Source organism: Corvus hawaiiensis, chromosome Z, assembly GCF_020740725.1.
Source record: "Corvus hawaiiensis isolate bCorHaw1 chromosome Z, bCorHaw1.pri.cur, whole genome shotgun sequence".
Lineage (NCBI taxonomy): Eukaryota > Metazoa > Chordata > Aves > Passeriformes > Corvidae > Corvus > Corvus hawaiiensis.
Genome location: NC_063255.1, coordinates 59207689 through 59233377, shown reverse-complemented (window position 1 = coordinate 59233377; position 25689 = coordinate 59207689). Strand labels below are relative to the sequence as shown.

Here is a 25689-nt window from a genome sequence, read left to right as displayed (position 1 = left end):
GGTGCACAGAAATCATGCAATTTAGACCATTATTTAAAAGTTTCTAAGCAAAAGCCCACCACATTAAAGCCCACCACTCAATGCTACCACTCAGTGCTTTACATTAATACAGTATCTCATTCATTTTGAAGGACATGAGCTTCATTTTGCCAGATTCCTTGCCTATCAAAATTCAGCAACTTGTTACTGTTATTTTTTCTTGAAGATAGCCATAAGCTAGAAGTATTAATTGTTTTGACTTATTTTTAAGTGCAAACACCATCTCATACTTTATTATCCTGTAAATGCTTTTCTTGGCCTAAAGCATAGAAGTTACAAATAAGTTAATGCTCTGTATAGAACAGACAACAGACTGAATTCACACACTTGGAAGGGAAAGTCAGCTTTTCAGGGTTTCTACAGGAGTCAAAGAAAAGCCTGTTTCCAGCATTTCATAAAGTGTAATGGGCTTCTCAGCACCAGGAGATGTAAGCCCTTCACAGAAACTTTTAGGGACAAGACAGATAGAATGCTATTACATTATTTCTGTCAAGCTGATCAGATAAACTCCCAGGTCACAAAGTCCACAGAGGGATGCAGAAAGCACTGATAACTTCAGGAGAAGGTAATAATTTCTTGGACAGAAATCAGGGAAACGGAGAAAAAGTAAAAGCCGTGCAGGCTGAAGCATTCAGAAGACAAAAAGCAATGATGCAATGCATTTTAAGAATGACCACACTGATATATTCAGGGAAAGAATTTGATCAAAACATGCCACATTTTATTGTTCCCACTTAGGCAACATTTTTGCTTTTGTAAACTCAAGAAAACTAAAATTAAAAGGAACAGAAAAGTAGCAATAAAAAGGAAGCTTCCTATTCTAACCTCTTAAACCTTTACTCCCCAACCCCAAAGTCCCTGCTGGCATTATTTAGATTTATTACACTTGTGGTTAAAGCTTACTAATCTTATCCAGTCTCTTGTTAACAAATATTAAAGCAGTGGCTCACAAAGTTTTCCAGAATACAATCTTGATGTGTTATTTGCAAACACACTAAAAAGTCAATATATTGTTCAGACACAGATATCCTCTCGCTCCTAATAAATGCAAACACAAAACACTGCTGATGCTTCTATTTTGATTTTTTTTTAACAGTTCTCTTCTATAGACAGGCAACAGGGTCTTTCAGACTATACGTGCTACTTAGTTTTGCTTTGTTTTCAAAGATTCCCTTCAGCAGACTCAGAATCAGAAGATTCTCACACTAGCTCCCTCTTATCTTCAGCCCAGAACCTACTATTGTCTAAAGATACCAAAAAGGGTTACCCACTTTTATGATGACTGTTTCAAAATAAAGATAGGCACTGGCACTAACAACTTATAATTTCACAGCATGAAGGCTTTCTTAGCATCTCTATCAGCGACTTGGTAAAGCAGGCAAAACACACTCATGAGGTCTACAGAAAACAATCAACTGGGGAGCAAAGCACTTGACACTTCAGAGCAAGCAGGGCTTGCATGAGGGACCCGGACACCTGGATGAATGGATTAGCAGCAGCCTCATGAAATACAATGAGGACAAATGCCAAATACCAAGTACTGCCCCAGCAAGGCAGAGCCCTGCAGCCATGCTAGGGCTGGAAAACAGCTCTGGAGCATGCCCTGGGCATGGGAGGGCTGTGAGCTGAGCCAGGGCCCAGGCAGCAACAATAGCTATCGATGGCTATTCTTGTGAGGTGGCCACAGCCCTGGGAGCCAGGGGAGGGTCGGAACTGTACCCTCTGCTTGGTTTTTGTCAGACTCTATCTACATACTGCCTACAGTTTGGATCTCTAACACAAACACCGACAACAAAATGGTGGGAGGTGAGAGGAGGTTACTGAGACTGTGGGGAGGGAGACTTCATGCTGCAAGAAGTGGCTACAGGACTAGAGCTGGCTCAGGTCAAAGGAGGGATGGCTTCAGGGGCATCCAACAGCTCCTCCATTCCCTCCCATCAGCATGGCACTGATCAGAGGGAATGCAGAAGGCATAGGCTCTTCACAGTGGTGTGTGGAAGGAGGGCAAGAGGCAGCAGCCCAACCTGACACAGGAGAGGCTCAGGCCCATGAAGATGGCCCAGCAGTGGAGCCAAATCCAGGGAGAGTTTCACACCCTGGCGAGGAGGGGTGAAGTCCTGAGCAGACCCCATGGCTGAGCCTCTGACAGTCCCTGGCAGAATGAATTATGCTGTCATTGTGTGAAACACAGCAGAACAATTTCCACTAACAGACAAAGCGTAAACCTAAAGGTTTGGCCTTTTGGGCCCCCTCATCCCTCCAAATGGGAAAACTTCCTTTGGCTTTTTCACATCATTTAATTCTGGCAACACATAAAGAAGTTGGTACATTTTTCTGATTCAGACTGTGTAACATATTACATAAATTTAGGCAGGTTTGTTTGTAGTTAAAAGTTTTGACTTGTTCTACCTTGTAACTATTGAATTTATTCTGCTTAATATAGAACCATTTCTCTTTCAATGAAAGAGACTATTTTCTCATTACTTCCATCACAGGATCATGTATTTAAGGAAGGCACATGATAATTTGTTCACCCATTCCCCTTAAAGACACACACCAAGCTCCTGTATGAAGTTAATCACAAAAACACTTTACTTAAGTAGTTTCACAGTTAGGTCAATCTTTCTCATATAGTAATCATGCACCAGCAACAAGCAGCAACATCTTTATTGTGATGGCTTTTGACATGGGTGCAAGACTCACCCCTCCTGCCTTCAGCAGCTTTCTTCTGAATTCCTCTGTTGGGTTGTTGAATGTGAGCTTTTCACAGCGGAGGTGATTTACTGGTGGGTGGCCTTCAAGGTGCAGGAATAAGTCATAGTCAAACCGAACTTTCTTAGGTTCTTCCTGAGGGTTGAAAATAACCAGATAGAAACATCTAGCACCAAAACTAACTAAGTTGAAAACAAAGGCTACATAAACACTGTCAATTAAAATGACATAATTTTTAACCATTCTCTGTGTTCTCAGACACATATGGAATTAATCAAGCGTCAGTTGAGCTACAGTAATTTAGAGAATCACAGAAGCTCCTATCAGCCCTTGATAACACAATGTAAAATGCATGAATTTCATGAAATCCTGACAAGGCTTAATTGACACTGTTAAGTCATGTTTGGCCCAGGCTATAGACAGGCATATAGGCAAGTATCATGATTCAGCTGAGACAAGGTAACTAAATCAAAAACACAATCACATTTCTGAGCCCTAGAGAGTACTGAAGACAGTGTAGTAAGTTTTGAACACAAATGTCTCCACTGAAGCTAAACTATCGTTTTCTTCACAAGTTATAGAAAGGGGGAAGTATGAATCTACTGCAGCCAACTACATTTGATCTCTTACTTATGGGGTCTGCTCATTTCTTAAAGAAACTTCATTGCCTTGAACAAGTGTGGTCAGATAGATTTCAAGTGTTCCACCAGAACTTTCAAGCAATTAAAATTCTCTGCCACTGCAGTGAAAAAATGAAATTGAATGTTCCCTGTACCAATATGGAAAGAGAAAAAACAGAAAAGGCAAATTTATCTTGGGAGATATCACCAGTGCTCTAGTGCTCTGAGAAAGCCTCAGCTGGAGAAGGACACTGGTGGCATCAGACAGACTTCAGTATCTTCTATCTGGTATTACAAACTGTGTACATTTTGTGTTACACATTTACACAATCCTTCTAGAAGCTGTATGTGCATTAAGTGCTTTTTTAAGATGCTATTAAGTGGCCCTTCCTCCAAAGGTCCTGATGTGCAATGGAAGTCAAAAAATCAAGCCTTAGAAAAGAACAAAAATAAAATGGCAACTTGAAAAAAAGTTTCAGGAAAAAGGGAACCATGAGGGAAGAGTAGGAAGAGATACAGCAGAACCCTAGCACATATCCAACACTGCATATAATCAGAATGCATGCTCTGTTCAGTGACAGATGCTTAAAAAATTCACATTAAGCACGTTGAATTTTGATTCAGGATTCCAAGTATGGGAAGAACAGAAAGCATACAAATCTCAGTTATTCTAAAAGTTAAATCAGAGGCTTCAAACACAGTCAAGGGACATCCTGATCTGTCCCATCTCTAGACATGGAGCAGAAACAACAAAAGGACACCTGAACTAAAAGTCTTGCCATTGTCTGTTTCTGAAGACAAAAGAAAGCAGTTCCCCTACATGGACTATTTTCATAGTTCTGTCATAGTTCACAGAAATTACAGGTAATTTTCAAAGGCAAGCATGGATGACATTTCTTGTTGCTAGAAATATTAACATGATTTCATACAAAAAAAAATTGAAGTCATTTATTCCCTGGTCTGCTTAGAAAACTGCAAGTTGCTATAGGCAGCAAGTTGGTACCAGCAGCTTTGCCATAAAAGGCAAGTTGCAATAATTCATAAATGGTAGTCTTCAAACAATTTTGTGGAAAGTCAGATGAACACAACCAGCGACTAAAAAGCAGACTTACTACACAAAAGACTGCCAGTACCACTGCACTGCCATTATTTCAGAACAGGGAAGACAGAATGGGCTGCAGTTTATGAGCCTTATTCTATACAGACTGCATTTTTCCAGAGTAGAAGTCTTTGACCTAAAAGCATTTTTAAGGACTTCATCTCAATGACAAACTATAGCCTGCTGTTGCTGAATTTGGGGGCAGGGGTTGATTGCAATTTCTGTAACTCTTTAAAGCTTGGAATATTTTTCTATCATGGTGAAATACGTATTAAATTTTCTACCAATTTCAGTTTAGTTCTGGGAACATAAGTCCTTTAATCCTCTGTGCTCCAGGCAGTTTCCTGTACCCTACCTCCTTTCTCTATCCATGAGGGTATTTTCTGAATCAGAAACTGAACAGTACTCTACTTTAATAAATTATAATGGTATGTCTCCTCTTCCTCCTTCTGTCTATCTCCTCTTTTTCTGTATTGGAATACCTGTGAATTGCCTTGTCGGGGGGAAAGAGCAGCTGAGCCAGAAGAAAGTAGTAATTTGCCAGCTCAATTTTTGTCCCACTCCTCCTTTGTATTTCACCCACCCCAGGGAAGGGCATGCTGCTGCAGCTGTGTGAGGGACTAACTGACTCACAGTCCAACTGCTGCTTGTTGTATTCCATGACACCAAAAAGGGGTGAGGGATGTTTGCAAACTTCCTAATACCACGTGTTGCTTGAGGGCAAGGAGAGCCGTAATCACTGTTGCCCTCTTGATCTCAGTCTAAGCCACAACTTCAGCTGGGGAACACCTGAGACTTGCAGTCTCCACAGTGAGAAAAAGAAGCCACAAGTCTGAGTGGAAAGCTAAAAGAAATGTTGGGCAGGAAGCTTTCTGTAGAGATGCTCAATGATTGACTCACTGTCTTCTGCTTTGTCCGTGGGATGAGCATTTAATAGATGAGTTGAAGAGACTGGGCTGCTTTTCATTAGATTTCCTGAATGAATCAAAACAGCTTCCCTAATAGAAACAGAGCTAAAAAGCATACCAAAAATCCAGTCAACTCACTGAGGCAGTTCTGTTTCATTTCCAACATCAAACAGGGTAAATCTGAAGATCTGCTCTTCACAGATTGATACAGGGAACATGTCAGAATTACCTGCTCAAAACCTACAACTTCCAAAGTGCCTGAGCAGAATTATCCACACCTCACACCTTAACAGGGCTTTCTGTGAACGATAAAAGAATACTGGAATACATACTTGAAGGCACACACAGCTGATCTCAAAAGAAATTTTAAGTGATCAGGGTTCCAGAAAAAGTCTTTTACTATGCATTTCTATTTTCTTTCTGTTTTAGTCTTTCACCAAGCATTCAACACATTAAAGATATAATGTTGACTTCATTAAAATAATAATTTCAAACTACATCTTGCTAATATAAAATAAGCACACAGATATCTTTGAATCATGTTAGGTATCATAACAGCTCCACCAAGGTACATGACATATAAAGGGAATCTAAATAACTTTGGATATTAAGGTAGTGTACATTAAACTTTGCAAGATTTTGCTCTTTAATTTCACACAAATCCAGTTGTTTTTATCTGAACTAGTTATTAGTAATGCAGACCATGTTATGCACAATTAAAGCAAACCTCTGTATTTGCTATTTGAGAGACTCACAGTAAGTGCAGCAATTACTTAGAATGTGAGGTATCACAACAACATAAGTTTTGTAGAATGGCACTGGGTTTGGTTTGAGCCTGGTAATGTTGAACATAATGAGTACTCCCATACAGTCTAAAAGAATGCTTTTTAACAGACCAAGGATGCAAGATTTAAAAAAAGATTGTTTTGAAAGATCAAAACCAGAACCAATTATAAAGATTTGTAATACTAAAATAGAACAATGAGTTCATTAAGTAATCAACATAATCAAGACTGGTGTCCTTTCCTCGAGTATAAGTGGCTCTTAAACTTCTTTAAGCATTGTTTAAAGTCTGTCCACTTTTTAGCAGGGCTAGTAATTCTTCTGAATAGTTATATTACACATCTCTTTTTTAGTAAGGCAATTTTAATTTCACAGAGTTATCTACTAAATACTGTCCACCAAGAGTCAATATTGGGTGCAATATTGTTTAACTTCTCCATCAGTGACTTGGATGAAGGGGCAGATGCCTCCTCAGCAAGTTCATTGATGACACCGAGCTGGGAGCAGGGGCCAATACCCCAGAGGGCCGTGCAGCCCTTCAGAAGGGCCTCGACAGGGTAGAGAGATGGGCAGAGAAGAACTGTCTGAACTCCAACAAAGGCAACTGCAGGGTCCTGCACTGGGGAAGGAATAACCCCAGGCACCAGCACAGGCTCGGGGCTGATCTGCTGGGAAGCAACTCTGTGGAGAAGGACCTGGGGGTCCTGGTGGACAAGAAGCTGTCCATGAGCCAGCAGTGTGTGCTGGTGGCCAAGAAGGCCAGTGGTGTCCTGGGGTGCATCAGGAAGAGCGCTGCCAGCAGGTGGAGGGAGGTGATGCTGCCCCTGTACTCAGCCCTGGTGAGGCACATCGGCAGTGCTGTGTCCAGTTCTGGGCTCCTCAGGACTAGAGAGACACAGACCTGCTGGAGCAGGCCCAGCAGAGAGTGACAAAAATTGAGGGAATCTCTTTTAGGATGAAAGGCTGAGAGAACCAGGCCTGTTCAGCCTTGAGAAGAGACAACTGTGACGGACCTTACTGTTTACAAGTGTCTGAATGGGGGCATCAGTGGATGGATCCAGACACTGCTCAGTGGTGCTGAGCAATAGCACAAGAGTCACTGAGCGGAAACTGATGCACAGGAAGCTCCACCTGAACATGAGGAAGAACTTCTTTACTGTGCAGTGACCGAGCACTAGAACAGGTTGTCCAGAGAGGTTGTAGAGTCTCCCTCATTGGGGATACTCAAGAACTGTCTGGACACAATCCTGTGCAATGTGCTCTGGGATAACCCTGCCTATGCAAGGAGGTTGGACCAGATGACTCCCTGTGATCCCTTCCAACCTGACTCACTCTGTGATTCTGTGAAATACAATTACGCATTTCCGAATATTACAGTAATCTTGGGTTGAGGAACAACATTGATAAAGATAGCTTTAAATCTAATTCTTAACCAAGTTTACAAACTAAACTTCAAAACTTAAAAAAACCCCTAACTTCCCCATATTTTTTTTTTTCTAATGAAAAACGTGAGATTCCATACCTTGTTTTTGAAGTAAACCTCTATTGGTAAAATGAAACCAGCATATCCAGATTCTTCAACTTTGTAGGGTGGGTCCTTGCACACTGAAACAAAGAAAAAACAGTATTAACACAAAAAAACCCATGCTTGAAATTCGTAAGCAAACCACATGAGTAAATCTGAGACAATAGTTCTAAGTGGCATTGATACAAAACTGCACACACGTGGTAGGATGTATCTGCAGCACAACTCAACCTGAATTTTGCAAGCAAATTTTTCTTGCCTGCATAAAACCTCCACTTTATGGATAGGAAATCTTTATTTCGAATTTGAAAACTTTATTATTGGGGAAGGGGAAACACAACACAGCATTCCATCACACAGTGAAGAACATGAGGAAGGTTAACTATGGTATTATGATAAAATAATATCCAGGTTTTCTTACAGGATTCAGCTTCTGTAACAATACAGTGAATATTACTAGTTATAATACAATTTTTTCCTTCAAGTTCCCAGTTTAATGCAAGGGCTTTTAATTACTTCAAGTCCCCACAGTACTGAACAGGAGATCTCTGAAGAAAGTGGCACTAGCTGCCGACTCCAGACAGTGACAAAAAGCAGGTTGTTACAGAACTTGGAAAAGAAGCCATCTCTGCCTTCTCCTGTTTGACTGCATGGCAATCTCATTACAGAATTTAAAGTCCATGTAACACATTAGCACAAAGGGCAGCTAAGCTTGAGAAACCATGCCTCTAACTGCAGCATCAACTGAGATGCTTCCAAATGCTGCATCGCTATGTATGACAAATCACGTCTACTGCACTACCATCGCAGTGAAGGTTTCTCTACTGTAGATTGGTAGAATGATGCAATTAATAACAGAAAGGGTTGACTTCTTCAAGAAACATTTCCTCTAGCTCTCTCAACCTAGCTGACCGGAAAAAAAATTCAAGCTCTCAGATGAATCACAATTTGCTCAGATGTATACTCCTTTCAGAATTGCTTTGTAGTTTACAAAAAGAATGTATTCCAATCAACTGCACAGGGCCTGATTACCAAAATTATTCTTTTTAGCAAAGCACTGCAGATGGGCACTTAAAATCCTTTATCATCCTGAAAACATGACAAGGCCCTTCAGATACATCCAGGAATATAAATATACGTTCCCAATAGCGCAATCAGTACTTCGGCTTTCCGAGGACATGCAAGCTTGATTAATCCCCAAGTAAACAAACACAGCAGAATTTTCTATTACTACCGTGCCATTTTCCTCCTGGTTTGCTAGCACCAAGCCCCTCAAGAGCGAGGGGGATTACAAGTCCTTGCTCACATGCTGCAGTTGACTATCACTACCTAGTTCACTCCATTCAGCTAACAAAAAGAGCAAGAATAATGGCCTTTACACACTTCTGCAACACTGTCTTCTTGAAGCTACAGAAGTTACTTTGTTTCATCTGGCAGAAAAAAACCGAGGAGCTACAGTTTGTAAAGCAGGATTTAAAAGGTTTTGAAAAAAAGCATTATGATGATTGGTCAAATCTAAGAAAATGGTTTCAGACTAAGGTCTTCAGTTGGAAACTGGAAGAACATCCCAGAAGTAGTATTTCACCTTATATTGGTACATCTTCTCGTAAAAAGACTTGCCAGCATTTGAAAAATGTAAATATAATTGTCCTAGTTAAGCACAGAGGTTACAGTAATACACATTGGCAATTTTTCAGTCAACGATAAAGGAGTCTTCCTGCTCCTTCTGTGCCTTCAGAAGACAACTCGAGGAGAAAGCCTTCACAATATTTTTTGAATGTTCATGTACAGAAGACTGAAATCCACTTAAACAAAAATGGGGAAAGATTGTCCAGCAGATATTTAATCAGATGGAAATGTAGAGGCTTTTGAAAAAGTGATTTCAGGCTGCATATTTGTGACGAGTCACAAATATCACATCAACCACTTCCCAAGCACTTAATTGGTGCAGAAAACCTCATTAGCATAAATATTTTTCATTGCTTCCCTCATTTAGCTCTTCTTGCAGATTTACACAGCTGTTTGCCATGCTGAATAGCACCTTATCAAAGTCTCACAGTCCTTTAAAGAGTCTGTAACAGCTGCCAGTTTTGACAAAGCCTGGAAAATGGTCTACAGAACAATCATCAGGAAACCACTCTGGGTGTCTTCCCAAACTGAAAGACAGGCTTTTAACACAAGGAAAATTCTAGTCTTGTGAACAAAACCTTCCTGAAAAGAAACAGAAGTGACTGAACAAAGCTCAGTGCTATTGTGCATGTGTAGACTGCAGCTATTACATTTTTCTCACTTTTTTTGCGGAAGCCACCACTGGCAGAAGGTACTGACAGAAATGGCATCTCTGGGCACTCTGAAACAGCACTCCCTGGCCTAAGTTCTTTTTGTTTTATTAGACTGTCATAAGGAGTAACCAGGGCTGCAGTGACATGTATGGTTTAGGCAAGCCAACAGGAAATCATCCTAGCAAGGTATGCTGAGCAGAGAAAAGAGAAGTGGCAAGAGTTATGTAAACCGCAGAAAAGAAAGTAAGAAAACATACAAAAAAACCGAAACCAGACAGGAGAGGAGAAGAGGGGAAAAATCCTAAACCTGTCATGCCAGAGGTAAAGAGAAACAAAAGCAAATTGCAAATATATACCAACAGAACACAACCAACAACAGAAACTAGGAAGGAGTGATTTTGAAAAAGGAAGCATCTGGAAACCCTAACAAATTTCCCAAAGCTTGCTAGAAAAAAATTGGCTATGCTAGACTAGGTACATAAGCAGAAAACACTATCCTGTTACAAACAACTTCCCCCAGATCCAGAGGGAGAGAGGCATTTCACCTCTGACTGCTCCTTTCCTTTAAAGTCGCACCTAAAATGCATTTCAAGTGCCAGACCAAATGTCTTGAACACCATTATCACTAAGACTTAATTACTATAGCCAGGTTTTTTTCTCCTAAGGAAAAAGCTTGTATGATCATTATTTTCTCCCTCTCTACTGTATCTTTTGACTAGGTGGTCCAAATTCAAGGCAGTCTCTACCACAAAAAACTGGTGTCTGAGAAGGCAGTTCCAGAGAACATCTTCACTGAGATGCAGGAAGAAGCAGGCAACAGCATACAGAATAACAAAACAATTATAAGAGTGTCTCCTGTCACAAGAACTGTAGGTCCAGGAGAAGTCAAAAAACATGAGCAAAATTATACATATTTCTTTAGATGCACTGGCCAGATTATAAAGGGGGGAGGGGGAGGGGCTGTTGCCTTTGTAAGGCGAAAGAAGGCGTTTAGCTCAGTTGATAGAGCACAGTGCTAGTAACACCAAGGTTGTCCATTCAATCCCTGTACAGGCCACTTAAAATGCTGGACTCGATTATCCTTGCGGGTCCCTTCCAACTCAGAATATTCTGTGAGTTCATGGCACTGACCTGTTATTGTGTCTTTGCCAGAATAATAATTTCTCTTCTCTCATAAATGAAAGTTATAGTCTTAACATATTTGCAAATACATCTGCTAAACAGATAGATCAACTAAAACAATTTTAGGTGCAATTTTGAAATAAAAATAGGAGCTCATGCAACACAATCATACAGCTGAATTCTGTCCCTTATGTTCATCATGTTTCATTGTACTGTGGGATGAACATTGCTGTAACAAGCAGTTACTTGGTATGCTTAAGGCCACAGAAAAGAAATTAGATCAAATAGCTAAAGCTATTGTCAAATGCTGCATAGGAGCTTGAATACAGGTGAAACCAAATGACTAGTCAAGTTGTAAAAAGATAGAGCGAAGAGTGGAAGGCATAAAAGCTAGAGCAAGAAGGCTCAGGTCCTAGGACACAAAGAAGGTGGAAGGACAGTTTTCCTTAATGCTGAAGAACCATACACATGCGCAGACAGGTACAACTGCTCCGGTGATGAATTCCAGTACTGTGCACGCCTCAGGTGCTCACCTAGAGTATACGGTCACTTAACCTCCAGTGACAGAGGACTATTCAGACACTCAGCTGCAATGCTAGCTGTATTACAAACAATTCACGAACAGGAATAGTCAGAAGCATGCTGGTTATGATGATCCATTCATTTTGAGCTGCTTTCACATACCAACAGGTTCCAGTTATTCACAGACGATGAAAAGTTATTGAAATGCTCCTCAAACAAAACCCTGATCTCCTTTTATGACCAGGTGACCCGCCTGGTGCTAGGACATGGGTTGGACTCAATCCATGTTGGAAGAGATGGAGGTCTCTTCCAACCTTGTTATTCTGTGATTCTGCCTTCCAGCAAGCAATTGCAAGTTATCATGCTTTTTCTGTTTTACTGATGCAAGTGGGCATCAGTAAAACATCATCATTACTACTACTTGATTTTACAAATAAAGATTGTTTCTCAAGAATGGTTCGGTATCTGTTTAAATTACATTGCCTAATCATACTATCAAGAGGCCCTGCAGAGAGACCTTGACAAATCAGAGGGCTGGGTAATCACCAACTTTATCAAGTTTAACAAAGACAAGTGCCAGACTCTGTACCTGGGATGGAGCAACCCTGGATGTAGGGTGAGACTGGGGAATGAGACACTGAAGAGGAGTGCTGCAGAAAGGGACCTTCCCAAATCAGGATATTCCATGAATTTGTAACCCTCATTCTATATGTAAGAAAGAGAGGAGAGTGTTCAGTTCTCATCCAGTGCATCCTACAACTGAATTCTTTTGATAATGCCTGCAGAATGAGTTACTCAAGATGACAAAGCCAGAACAAGCACTGATTATTATCTGTCCCCTGGTCTATCAGGAGAATAGACCTTTTCTACAGCTCACATGAACAGCTTAAATCACTTATCTCAAATGATTTATTTCTTTATTCCACAAATGAAGCACTACTTTTCTTTCACAAATGCATTCCCATGGGTTGCATCAGACATTAACTGACACTGAAGGAACAGATGCAATCAAGCCACAATGACACATTTTACTAACAGTGACTACACTGAAGCCTTTGGACATAATAATAATAAAATTCTAGTTAAAGCTATCTTTCTTAAAAGCTTTAATATGAGATTCATTTGCCAGTCTAACACTGTTGAACACTTCATTATGAATAGATTTTTTTTCTTTGTTAAATATACAGTTAGAATATATATAGAACAAATAAAGGCAAAAGTTCCCTTTAAACAGACTTCAACACAACATCAGGATGATGCAGAATAATGTCTGCAAGAATTTACACATATTTTATGCATCCTGCAGGATATTCCAGGTGGGTGCTTGTAAGAAGTGATGCCTTCTTAAAGAGAACTGGTTTAACCACAAGTTTTTTTGTACTAGTATTTTATAGATATTTGCCCATTACTTGCTCATATTTGACCAATTTTTTCCCTCTATTCAACACCACCTTCATTAAAAGAAGTCTCAAAACCAAGAAGTGGCATTCATTTTCAGAGGAAGGCAGATTGTGGAACAAAATCCCTCCTGCATCAATAAGTCAGCTTTATATATTCAGCTGTGATTTCTAGAAAAGCTCTTTGACTCTGCTGTCCTGCAGCTCACCTTGCCAGCTGGAGGGGTCCAGTACTTGGATTCTTTATAAAAAAAAAAAAATAAAAAAAAAAAAAAATAAAAAAAAAAAATCAAAACAAAAGAGCCTGGAAGAGAATGGCTTTGTTATTTTCTAACTTCAGGCACACGTCAGCCATTAATACAAAAAAAATTCTAGGCAGGTTCAGACAAAAACTAGCAAGAATTACTAAGTTGAGCATGGGTTAAATGGTACATTAAATGCTAGGAATAAGGAGTGCCCATTTGCTTTATACCTTATGCTGACACGTACTTCATGAGAAAGATAAAACCCCGTGAAAGTGAAAGCACAGAAGGCACTAGAAGTTCTAAGACTAGGCTCTCAGCACTGCATTTACAGATATACTACATTCCCTGCCTCACATACAGAGTGACCCGATTCCCACCACTTCCACCAACTGGATAGGATAGCAAGATGCAGCTTATAACCCCTTAAATAAAGTGAACCCTAACTAAATTTTGGACTGACATTTTCTATCCTCACTGCCTACTGCCTGACCATTGAATAGCTTCTTCATCAACTGAGAACAATCTAATACACAAGATAGGAGAGCATGGAAGTCTCCAAGTCTGCGGCTGAGCTTGGACTCAGCCACACCTAGGCTCCATCAGGAATTTAGAAAGCAAGGGGGTCCTCTCTAAACCTTGTGACTCAGCAGGAGGGTCTCACTTACCCTTTTACATGCTTACTCTGTTCCACCTCTGGTCTCCGTGTAAATCTATATCCAATTTTGCTTTGTGTATTTCATCCATGTAATAAGTAATAGAGTGAACCTTGCCATTGAACTTTTTTAGTCACAAATTTGTATTAAACCTGCTTTTGCTAATACCCTTGACAGTGATTTTCTAAGTGACCTAAACCACTCATCTCCAAGTCACTGTTACATGTGATGGAGCTCTGTTTTCCTGAGGATGGCTGAATGCCTGCCTGCCCACGAAGGAAGTAGTGAATGAATTCCTTGTGTTGCTTTGCTTGCACACACAGCTTTTGCTTGACCTATTAAACTGTCTTAATCTTGACCCACAAGTTTCTCACTTTTATCCTTCCAATTCTCTCCCTCATCCCACTGTGGGGAAATGAATAAGCTGTTGGGTGGTGCTTAGATGCCAGCTGGGGATAAACCACAACATTAACGCTCCAGGACTTCCAGCAGAAGGACCATTTTCCTGATATAGAAAGCTCCTCAGGCAGCTGCACACTTTCAAACTTCAGTACACATTGCAGATGGTGCAGAAGCCCCTCCTCTTGCCTGAAGGACATGGAAAGCTGTCAGCTATATTCTGCACACACAAGCAACAGTCCTTAGAGAGACATTCAGAATTTACTGGAGATGTCCAGGACCACTTATAGTTTATGCCTTCCATCCCTTCTGTCTGCTCCCTCAGGTTTCCTCCAAACAAGATGGGAATGAGAGAGAGATGGAAAAAGAAAAAAAACAAGTATTTTTAAACTGAAGTAATTCCTACATTTCCTGCTTTAATTCTAGATATTATTTTTTTCAATACAAAGCATTTCTCAAAAATTGCTGTTAAAAAATATACATGTTTCAGGTATCAGTGGAGTAAGGGACTTCCAGAAAGCACCTGATCTAGAAGTCCTTCTTAGACAAGCATGACACTAAAGCAAAAGAAAAGCCCTTGAACAACTGAACTGCAGCTAAGGCTGCCTGGATAATAACATAATAAACCAAACAATTATCTTTGATGGAAAACACATTAGGTATAACATTAAAAACTCTGACAATAAATGTCAATTTGCCCTGTAGATACCATTAGTATTTTAGGAGTAATAAAAATTTCCAGTAATTGTGCACTAGGTACATTCTCATATTTGTATAGAAGGTACAGCTCTTGGGACTTTCTCTTTTACTGAGAAAAACAGGTGCAACAATTGCAGGATTTGAAATAATTTCTTTCTTGGTTATTAATTATATACCTTTTCTTCCCATTGAAGACTTAGCATAGAGAATATTTTTTCTTAACTTCCAGACAGATACCTAAAACAATAAATCATATTCTCTATTTTAACTTCATTATGCTGTGCAAGCATCAAAATGGGAATAAGCATTTCAGAGCCAACAAAGTCAGACTCTATATCAGTGATGCCATAACTGTGTCAAAAACTTGGGGTTAAAAAGGTTTTACAAGCAACCCAAGACTAATTTTTTCCATCACATCTCCATCCTTCATGGTTACTGTACTTCATTCATTGCAGAATGGGTCAGGTTGGAAGGGACCACAAGGGAACATCTGGTCCAGCCTCCCTGCTCAGGTAGGGTCATCCCAGAGCACATGGCACAGAATTGTGTCTAGACAGCTCTTTAATATTGCCAGTGAGGGAGACACCAAAACCTCTCTGGGCAACCTGTGCCAGTGCTCTGTCACCCACCCAGTGAAGAAGTTCTTCCTCACGTTCAGGTGAGCTTCCTGTGCACCACTTTCTGCCCATGGACTCTTGTACTGTTGCTCAGCACCACTGAGCAGAGCCTGGCTCCGTCCTTTTGGCAACCCCTCCTTAGATACCTATAAACACTTGACTCCATGTCTCTCTGGTCCTGAGGAGCCCAGAACTGGACACAGCACTGCAGATGTGCCTCACCAGGGCTGAGTACAGGGGCAGCATCACCTCCCTCCACCTGCTGGCAGCGCTCTTCCTAATGCACCCCAGGACACCACTGGCCTTCTTGGCCACCAGCACACACTGCTGGCTCATGGACAGCTTCTTGTCCACCAGGACCCCCAGGTCCTTCTCCACAGAGTTGCTTCCCAGCAGATCAGACCCCAGCCTGTGCTGGTGCCTGGGGTTATTCCTCCCCAAGTGCAGGACCCTGCAATTTCTTTTGCTGAATTTCAGAGAGTTCTTTGCTCTTCAGATGTAATATACTGAAAAATATAAATTTTGTTTGTATTGTCTACCTGATTACCCTCCTGAAGCCATTCAGAGTAGGTGTACATACGATCATGGATGCTAGTCTACCTCTCGTAATTATTTAGAGAGTGGCACTAAGAGCAGGAAAAGAAATATATCTCCCCAAACACATTTTATTCATACCATTCACTAACAAATGGAAAAATACAATGAACTGTGTTAACTTAAGCAAAACATAGATGTACTAATATGATATGAGCTTAAACTATCAAAGCGTATTGCTAAGGCTAGAACAATTATTATTTTAAACATTGTGTTTACATGAATCTGCCTGGTTTTTCTGCCTGCCACCGAGCATTACTTGTGTAACAGAACAATATAAAGCTCTACAATCAAATATATCCTGAAAGGGAGAGACTTGCAGTTTCTGTTGTTAATCATGTTAATTGTTTACAATTAATATGATGTAAATGTATGCTTCAGGCATAAACTGAGTTTAAGACCTGTGTTTGCATACAGGTGAGGGAACAACAACTATACTATTACACTGTTAGGAATTTTGAGGAAAGAAAACAGCCATGTGAGGATAATGAGTGATTTATAAGGAAGCAGCATAGAAAACTACAACTTTCTTCAACCAGAAATAATTAAACCTGCAATGCTGTTTCTGACCACTGTAGCATGCCTATAGCTTTATTCTTCTGCTTAAGAGAGGCAGAATAGAACAAACTATTTCAACTGGAAGAGACCTACAATAATCATCTAGTCCAACTGCCTGAACACTTCAGGACATAGCTCAAGTATGTTGTTAAGGACATTGTCCAAATGCCTCTTAAATGCTGACAGCTTGGGGCATTGACCACCTCTCTAGTAAGCCTGCCCCAATATTTGACTGCCTTCATATTAAAAAAAATGCTTCCAAATGTCCAGTCTGAACCTGCCCTGGCACAGCTTTGAACCGCTCACACAAATCCCATCACCAGGTCCCAGGAAGAAGAGATCAGCACCTCCTTATCCACATCCCCTCCTCAGGAAGCTGTACAGGGCAACAAGGTCATCCCTCAGCCTTCTTTTCTCCAAACTAGACAAACCCAGAGTCCTCAGCTGCTCCTCATAGGACACTCCTTCCAGCTGTTTCACCAGTTTTTCTCCCATCCTCTGGACACATTCAGGGGTCTTCACATCTTTTTTAAATTGTGGGGCCCAGCACTACACACAGGACTCAGGGTGAGGCTACACCACGGCTGCATCCAGCAGGATGATCCTGATCCCAGCTGGTGCTGCCATGTCTGATGCAGCCGGGATGGGGTTTGCCCGGGCACACAACTGCTGACTCACACTGAGCTGCTGCTGGGAGCTAACCAAGGCTTCCAGTTCATCCTGTTTGTTTCTCACACTCCATGTGTACAAGCATTTCAGATACATGGAAAGATACATATGCACACATCGAAAGGTACAATATATTAATTCACAAAATGCTAGCCATTGATACATTTCTTCTCAAGCTCTGAGCTCTACATTCTGTACAGCTGACAAACTCCCCTTTGCACATAAAATGGAAATGGAAGGGAAAAAAATAGAAATTGGGCCATAAAGGCAGAAAATCTTCAAAGTGGCACATGGTCTAAACCCTGAATAATTGGTTTTGCTGTAGGCCAATTCCAGAAAGAAGCGAACAATCAGTTTTTAAAAATCCTTACCTTAAAAAATGCTATCTTAATGAAATTGTATTTGCACTAATAATCTGATGGAAATCTGTAAAACAATAAAGTGACCAAGCTGTTTAAACAGACGTTTAACAGATCATAGCTACAGTTTTGCCTAAGAAAGCTAAGTGTTTTCTTATGCATGAAAGCCATTCGTCATGCAGTACTTCAATTCTGCTCTTCTGAAAATATCAAGAAAAAAGTGGACAAAATTGCATTTGCAAATTGGTCTTTTTTTGTTTTAAAAAATGCCACAAAATTAATTGGAAAGCTATTGACAGAAACATCACCAAGGTTTTACTCATTTATATACTACAGAGTAAATAATTTCTTCTGTAATCCCTAGCCTGTATTTGTTTCTGAGAGAAGAAACACAGCGTTGTTTCTAGTTTTCCAGTCAGTAACATCTTTCAAATTTCACTGTTGAGTTGCAGGCATTCAGTAATAAGGAAACAGTTTTGTTGATAATTCTGGAGGAACACTTTAGGGGGTTGTAACTATTTTAGTTATGCAGATACTGAAAATAAAAGAGAAGTGCTTCCTAATAACACTTACATAGGAAAACTGCTAACATTAATTTTTTTGACCAAATACCCCAATCTTTGTTCAGACAGCACTACCACACCAAAAATTCTTTTAGAATCACTGGCAAAACTAAGTTTTGGGGTTGTGAAGAATACTCCAATGGAAACACTAAATTTTTTGCTCCTCGCAATGTATTTCTCTTGTCTTGGTATGCCTCTGGCACATAGTTTCTCCATGTATTGTATTTGATTAAATAACAGCTTGAAAAACAGAGAGTAGAAATAATTCAGTGTAAACATCTTGAACAAAAATTAGAGTGCATACCACCAGCCAGACATACAGGAAACAAGTAATCTTAAACCACCATTGTTTCATTAGTGGTCACGGCTCAAAAAGACTGCAGAGGAACAGAAAACTTTACACTTTTCTTCAGTTCTGATAAGGGGAATATCATGATTCACTTTGGGTGAAGAAAGGCAATTCAAATCTGCAAAATGATATATATGTGTGACAATTTCCTTAAGTCTAAAAAATATCCTCCATTTAACACTCATTTATAATTCTTTCAGGAATTAGAGTACATATTGTCTAGAGGACATTAAATTAGTCAAAATGGAAATCAGCATTTTAAGCTAGCATATCAAGTGCTTTCAAAGGAGTCACGCTCTCAACTTTTTTATATAAAAGCAGATTTCCTTGCTTGGAGACAATTTATCCAAAGCATTATTTCCCACAGTAGATTTGACTGACAATAATTAACTGTACAAGCAGGGTTTTCAAAATGTGATATATTTAATTCTGGAGGTTCCTTACCTTTCTTATTTTTTATTTGTTAGTTTCTTTTGGTTTTTTGTTTGTTTGGGAATTTGGTTTTGGTGGTTCTTTTTGGTTTTTTTTTTCACTAGCAATTGCCCTAGGAAATTGTGTCAATATATACATCCTAGATTTTGTTCCCAGTATGACCTTCACAGATTTGAGAAAAGAACACCCCTAAGCACAGCCTGCATGCAATTCATTGTTCAGTTAAGAAACTAAAAGAAAGGCTACATGCCTGTTCCCCTAATCAGAGCAAAACTCTAAGCAGGCTTCCCCACTCATTTTTCCGTATGTTTTCAGAAGATTAAGTCTTTCCACCAGCCAAGTGTTTTAAAAATATCATGATATATCAAAGACAGGTGATGTTAGCTTTTAAATTCATTATGCTCCTAGTAATTTAATTCCAAAAAGGTAAACTCAACAGACATCAGGCATCAGGGTCCCTTTACCCCTGCCATGGGGTCCTGGGAGAGGGGTCCTGGGGGACAGAGATGGGGTCTCCCAGCCCCTGCTCAGCCTCGTTCCCCAGTGGTTGTTTTGTGTTCCCCTGCGCGGGCAAGGACCCTCGGGTCCCGTGATTGAGCAGCTCCTCGGCAGAGCCCCGGCCATGCGGCTGGGGAAATAAACATCTCTCTGAAACATCTATCAAGAATTGGTCCATAGATATTTCTTTTCCACGGGCCTCGTCTGATACATGTGTTACAGTATCTGCTCTGTAACAATCAGGCACAAGTTTGACTGCCACAATTTTAGAGCCTCTGTTTGTCTTTGTCTTTTTCTTTAAAATTGCTTTTCCACCCAAGCTAGAACTCCAAACCCAGGCATAACAGAAAAATTGTCTCCTAAAACACCATCCTTCTCCCTTTTTTTATTCTTGTGACATGATATTCTGCTGCCATTTACCATAGTTTCCCCTGCAGGTAGGTAACACTGGAGCCTTTGGACACTTTTGGAGACTTGGAAGGGATGGCAGACAGGGAACACCTAGACCCAAGGACAGCAACCCGTAAGTGCAGTTACTAATATTCATATGAATAGCAAAGAAAGTACAACTTGTGGCTAAAAAGCACATGTTCTTATTCAAAGCAAGTGGAAGAGGAAGATGCAACAGACAGAAGCAGAAAAATCTCACTTGGTGCAGAAGCTGGACAAGTAGCACCACAAGCTCTGGGTTGGGCACTTGTGTAGGCACTGGAAAGGGCTCCTCTGTGCAGGTGCTGCTCTGCCCACCCATCCATTTAAGGGAGCACTTCGAATCTTCTATAAACCCACATAAACCCCAATACTTCTCCCCTAACACAGACCTCATAGCAAGTGAGGCTGAACCTCTGCCATCACACATCTCCCCTGCAACAGCAGCAATCAGCAGCCCCCACTCAGTCCGGACACAACACTCAGGATCACCTCCTTGCTCCACACCACCCAGGTGCACTTGTGTTCCCCATTTGCTTCCCTGCCACCAGTCATAGTAAGGGCTACTTCTGAATAGTCTGTTATCTGACAAATTGAACACAACAGCAAAAAACCCCTTCTCCTTAAGTAAGAAGCTCACAGATCAGAAAAATGCCCACCCACAGCCTCATGCTGAGAGAGCACTGAAGAACCTTGCCACAAGCAGAATCCAATATACCGCAAAGAAAACACTAATAAAACTGAGGCTGAAGACTCTCTGGTGCACTTCAGTACAAAAACCTGAAGCAAAGCCAGTACCATGCCAGTAGGAACCCCACAGCTGAAGGTGCAGAGAACCCTGAGGTGGAGTGGAGTGAGACGGATTTTGTTTTAGAACACAACTTCCACATCCATCTTCAGGAAACGAAGATGCTGTGAGCAGGAGCTGAACTGCTGTGAGCAGAACTTCAGCCATGCACTTCAGGAACTAAAAATGCTTCCATGGCTGTTTGCCATGCTGTTTCAAACTGAGATTACAGGAAATGCTGAAGGAGATGGAATAAATCAGTCACACAGTTGTGCCCTGTAGAAATGCCTAAACAAGCTTTCTGCAGGTCTTAAGATGAGAGACATGCAGATCTCTGCTATTTAATAATTATTTGTTTTTAAGAGTCCTCCAAGCCAAACCTTGTTAAGACAAGTAAAAGTAGGACTAAACTAAGAGAAGCAATCAAAGGACAGATACTGAAAACACACATAGCAAATGAACTACTTTCAGAATTTACTGCTATCTTCCAAAATGTCCTGAAGTTACTTTATGAAGAATATTTACTTATGTACACAAAAGACAGCATGACAAAAAACAATTAAGCTGTATAATGGTCCACATAGTAGTAGCAATGAACATTCTTCCCTTCCCTCAACTGTTTACATCCCTCTGCAGACAGCACAAAGGATCAAATCACCTTCTGCTTCAGGGTAGATTTTGGGGAAAAGATAAATTAACCACATCTTTTCCTTGCACTTTGCTTTAGTTAAGAGCAAAAGTAAAGACAGACAGACTGAAATTAACATTGAGCCATTCTGAATTTTTCCTTCACAAGCAATCACAAACAGACATTCTTAAGCTTTCCCACAGACAGAGCAAGCTTAAATACTTGAGACACCCAAGACAAGAGTGAGCAATAGTAGGGATGGCCACTTTACAGGTAGCAGTACACACCAGGAGAGAACTGCCCAGTCATAAAAAACCCACAGCAAAGTCAGTCTTAAAACAAGGCTAAAAGTTGAATGCAGGGTCAAGATGGTATAACCAGCTCCTACCTGAAGATTTCAGAACCAATAAAAATATCAGGGTGGGCTGGAGAAGTAGCACATAGACATAATGTACTGCAGGAAAAAAATCTTAATGAAACAGAATGAATTCAGAACATTCACACCAGCAATCTTAATTCTGTTTATTAAACAGGCAGCTTGTTTTGACTTTCATCATTCTTAATGAGGTATTTTTCAATGTGAGTGCTATTCACAACACTTATTAATGACTGAATGTAAGACAGGTAGCCTACTGGGAAAAAAACATTTTGATAAAAGAGAATTATGTTATGTTCCATCTGAGCATAACAAAGGCAACCAGCTGATTTAACATAACTTCTTACATTTAACAAGATAATAACAAATGGTAATCAATGTAGAGAGAAACATGTAATAAGAATTTTAAAAGACCTGCATTTAAACTGTAATTCCATTTTAAGTAATAGTCACTTAATACTTACTCTTCTTAATGTTCATAAGTAGGTTATCTCCATAACTGGATGATTGGCTATTTCAGTTAAATATGTATCTGCTCTTTTGCAGCGTAATATAATTACTCGAGGTAACAGAATTGCTGTAATACTCATGAGATGGTAACTTGCCCTCATGCCTTAAAAGATTAGAACAAAAAATCAGGAAAAGCTCAGAAACCTCAAAGGAAGTATATTAAAAAGCATAAATTGCAACTCCACTGAGAAGAGCTAAACTAAATATGTGACACACTTTTCTCAGGTAACAATCGTGTTCACAAATGCCACTGACACAGCCCCAAAATACACAGGAAAACTAACTACCTAAGACAGCTAAGACAGCCCCAAACATGCACGCCCTTTCACAAAGAGATGAGAATCATTTATCTCAATTTTTAGTCTCAACTCTCATCAAAAGATTCTCACGACACTTCCCAATAATAAGGACAAATTATTACTGTGACTTCGAAAGACATCAGTTACCTAAAGAGGTCACTGAACAGTATGTGCTAATATTCCCTTGGAACTGCCCATCCATTAAACCACCTAATCCACTTAATCTCTATTTGCCATCGTATCTGTAAATGAACACACAGCACTTGAGTGTTTCAAAACTGTAATTACTTTAAGAGACACAGTAAAGCGCATGCAAATACATACATTAGCTATAGGAAACGTAAGAAAATGCAACAATATCGTAAAGAAAATGCCAGTGGAACTGTCGCTTTCTGAAAGTGGCCTATTATGAGCATAAGCATCTAATTTCAGTCTCATCTTTAAAAAAGATGCTTCACAGCAGCAGTCCTGCAAAAGCAGCAGTCTATGGCACTAAACACACTGCACTTCAGACTTACAACATCCCAGAATGGACTCACAGATTTGAACATAGAGTGGCAGTGCAAGTGTTCTTCTTCACAGGATAACCATGAAGCTTCTAGGCAAGAGAGGTACAGCACTTCTGTACTTGTTCTGGCTGGGATAGAGTTACATTTTTTCAGTGTCTTAAATGGGGCTACCATAAGCAGATCCTTGTTACCTACCCTCAGTTATCATGCTGGAAGCCAACACACCGTATTGCCTGTGAACCTACAAACTACAGCTTGTGAAAGCGTTTAAGCTCAAGTCCATATATTTTCCACATATAAGAAATATGTTTGCTAAGTTAAAGTGATCAATCTCCTTTGTTATTTTAATGTAAATATCATAACTGTTGAACTATGCAATTTTCACCTTTGTACCTTTACTGGCTGCTTTTACAGCAGAGAATTTGCCAGGAAACCCCCAAGGTTCGCCTGCCAGTGACCTAAGCATTTGGCAGAGACTTTGGAGTATGGCTCCAACACCATTAATTGAGTAAGTTCCATGGAACTAAGAAAGGAAAAAACCCTGGCCTCACACTAGTATATTGACTTGTACCAAGCACTTTCTTTGGTTTATTTCTGCTTTTCTCTTTTGTCATCCCCCAACTGACCTCCTGGAAAAGTAGGTAGGTATGTACAAGAATCCATACATCTGCCTCTGACACTGCTGTTTCCTGTATGAACAACCAAAAAAATACAGCTATGACTGTCCTAGGTGTTCAGATAATCATAATTCTACACTGAACATTTGACAGCTGCCCATATATTTTAGCCTTTGAAAGCATACATAATTGTGTAGGCGATGTGATGCCTGGACTGCAAGTCAATCCATCCAACTTCCCGAAGGAGACTAAATCTGCATTAAGATCCTCAATTAGAGATTAAAAAAAACTTTTGGTTTGTCTCTCATATCTTCTTCCACAGCTCCTCCAAAATGCCTGAAGTAACTGTCTTAAAAATACACAGTTTTCAACACTCTTGGTCCCTCAGCTTCGGGCTGCGAGTTTAGGGGGCATGGAATAAACTTCATGCTGATTGTCTGTCTGAGAACAAAGATAGTGACTAAAACCACTGTTCTTTGGGAGCATAGCGTAAAAGCTTCAATAATATCCCACTTCCTCCCCTGGAAAGAATTTCATTTAGTAACTAAAGGAGACAGGAGTTGCTTATTACATATTTCTAAACAAACCTTTCTGGTTTTTTTACTTTAACGCTTTGAACTAGGACAGCTCATTCATTTCCTACTGTCTGTTTCCAGGAGGCACAAAGAAGGATCTTTTTCACCACACTTTTAAATCAGAACATGATTTTTAAAAATTGGTGGAGCCTGTTATTGTTTGACACCCATCAAACAATTGGGAAATACTTCAGATTAAGGGTTATGACTGGGAATCAGTTACCAAATTAACCTTGAATATAATGCTTCTAATTAGTTCTCACTTGGGAGAAACATGTGGATATGGAGTTACCAACAATTCTTTCTAACTCCCAATTCTCATTCTCTTCGACTGTGATCGTTCTTACCTTTTGAAGTTCTTGCTTTGTTCACTTCCCTCTAGATGTTGTTAATATTGACACATTTTGAACATGCAGTGTTCAAGCTGACATTCTCTATAAAAAGGGTTCATTTATCCTCTTACTCCTAGCAAACATTACCAGTCTTCCTCAGAAAGCAAAGGCAGATGGACAAACTGTGCGCATGCTTTTGTTCCCCATTCCTTCTTATCATCCCAAGAGCAGGTACTCAGAAGAATGGGATTCAACATTTACTGTTCTGCCTCAGAGGGGGTCAGTAAAATGACTACAGAGAAAGCAGTTTGTTCATCCTTCCCTAGATCTGCTAGGGCCCATGCTGAGAAATGTAACATTAGAAGAAAGCAACATGATTTTTCAGAAGTTACAGAAAAACAGAAAAGCTACAGTCTTAGTCTTGAAAGTTTCACACAAGATAACAGACCTGTAATACTGTTTCCTTCATCACCTTGTCAGCCTGTGGCTACAAAACGGGGAAACAAAAAAACAAAAGAGCACATACCATTAAAGCTTAAATGCCTCACAAGAAGAATGAGGGTTTGACTAAGACAGACAAGCAGTTCTCAGAACAGCCCTTACTTCATCCAGATTTTGTATGGGGTGCGGCCTGTGTGCCTTGGGCATCTTCACCTGTTCCCAAGGCTTCTCTCCAGGGTGTCTTTTAGTTTCTGGGGGAAGGATAAACTTCCCACATTTCTGAGGAGTCAGCAAGAGTTGATGTGTATCTAGGCTGATGAATCAGGAAGAGGGACAGTGGAAAAGGCCAGTAGCAATGCCTTTGTTGCATGTCCTACACTGGTGGCACTAATTTGGGACTGTCCTTCTTTACACAAGGTAGTAATTTTCATAAGTTATGGAAAAAGTTAACATCCTCAAGACTCTCATGGCTTTCAGAGGGATATGTAAAAGTGAGGAAAAAGCCCTGGTTCCTTAAGGAAAGCAGTAGAGCTTACATGTTT

At 40.2% G+C, this 25689-nt stretch overlaps 1 protein-coding gene across 1 annotated transcript in view; it reads right to left on the bottom strand.

Annotated features, from left to right (window-relative positions):
• The window catches only part of MLLT3 (MLLT3 super elongation complex subunit), a 121696-nt gene that overhangs the window by 54496 nt on the left and 41511 nt on the right, over nt 1-25689 (bottom strand). The window contains exons 3-4 of the mRNA XM_048292211.1: nt 7684-7766; nt 2743-2886 (exon numbers count right to left, since the gene is read on the bottom strand). Coding sequence (XP_048148168.1) covers nt 2743-2886; nt 7684-7766 — 227 coding nt within the window. The remainder of the gene's footprint in view (nt 1-2742; nt 2887-7683; nt 7767-25689) is intronic.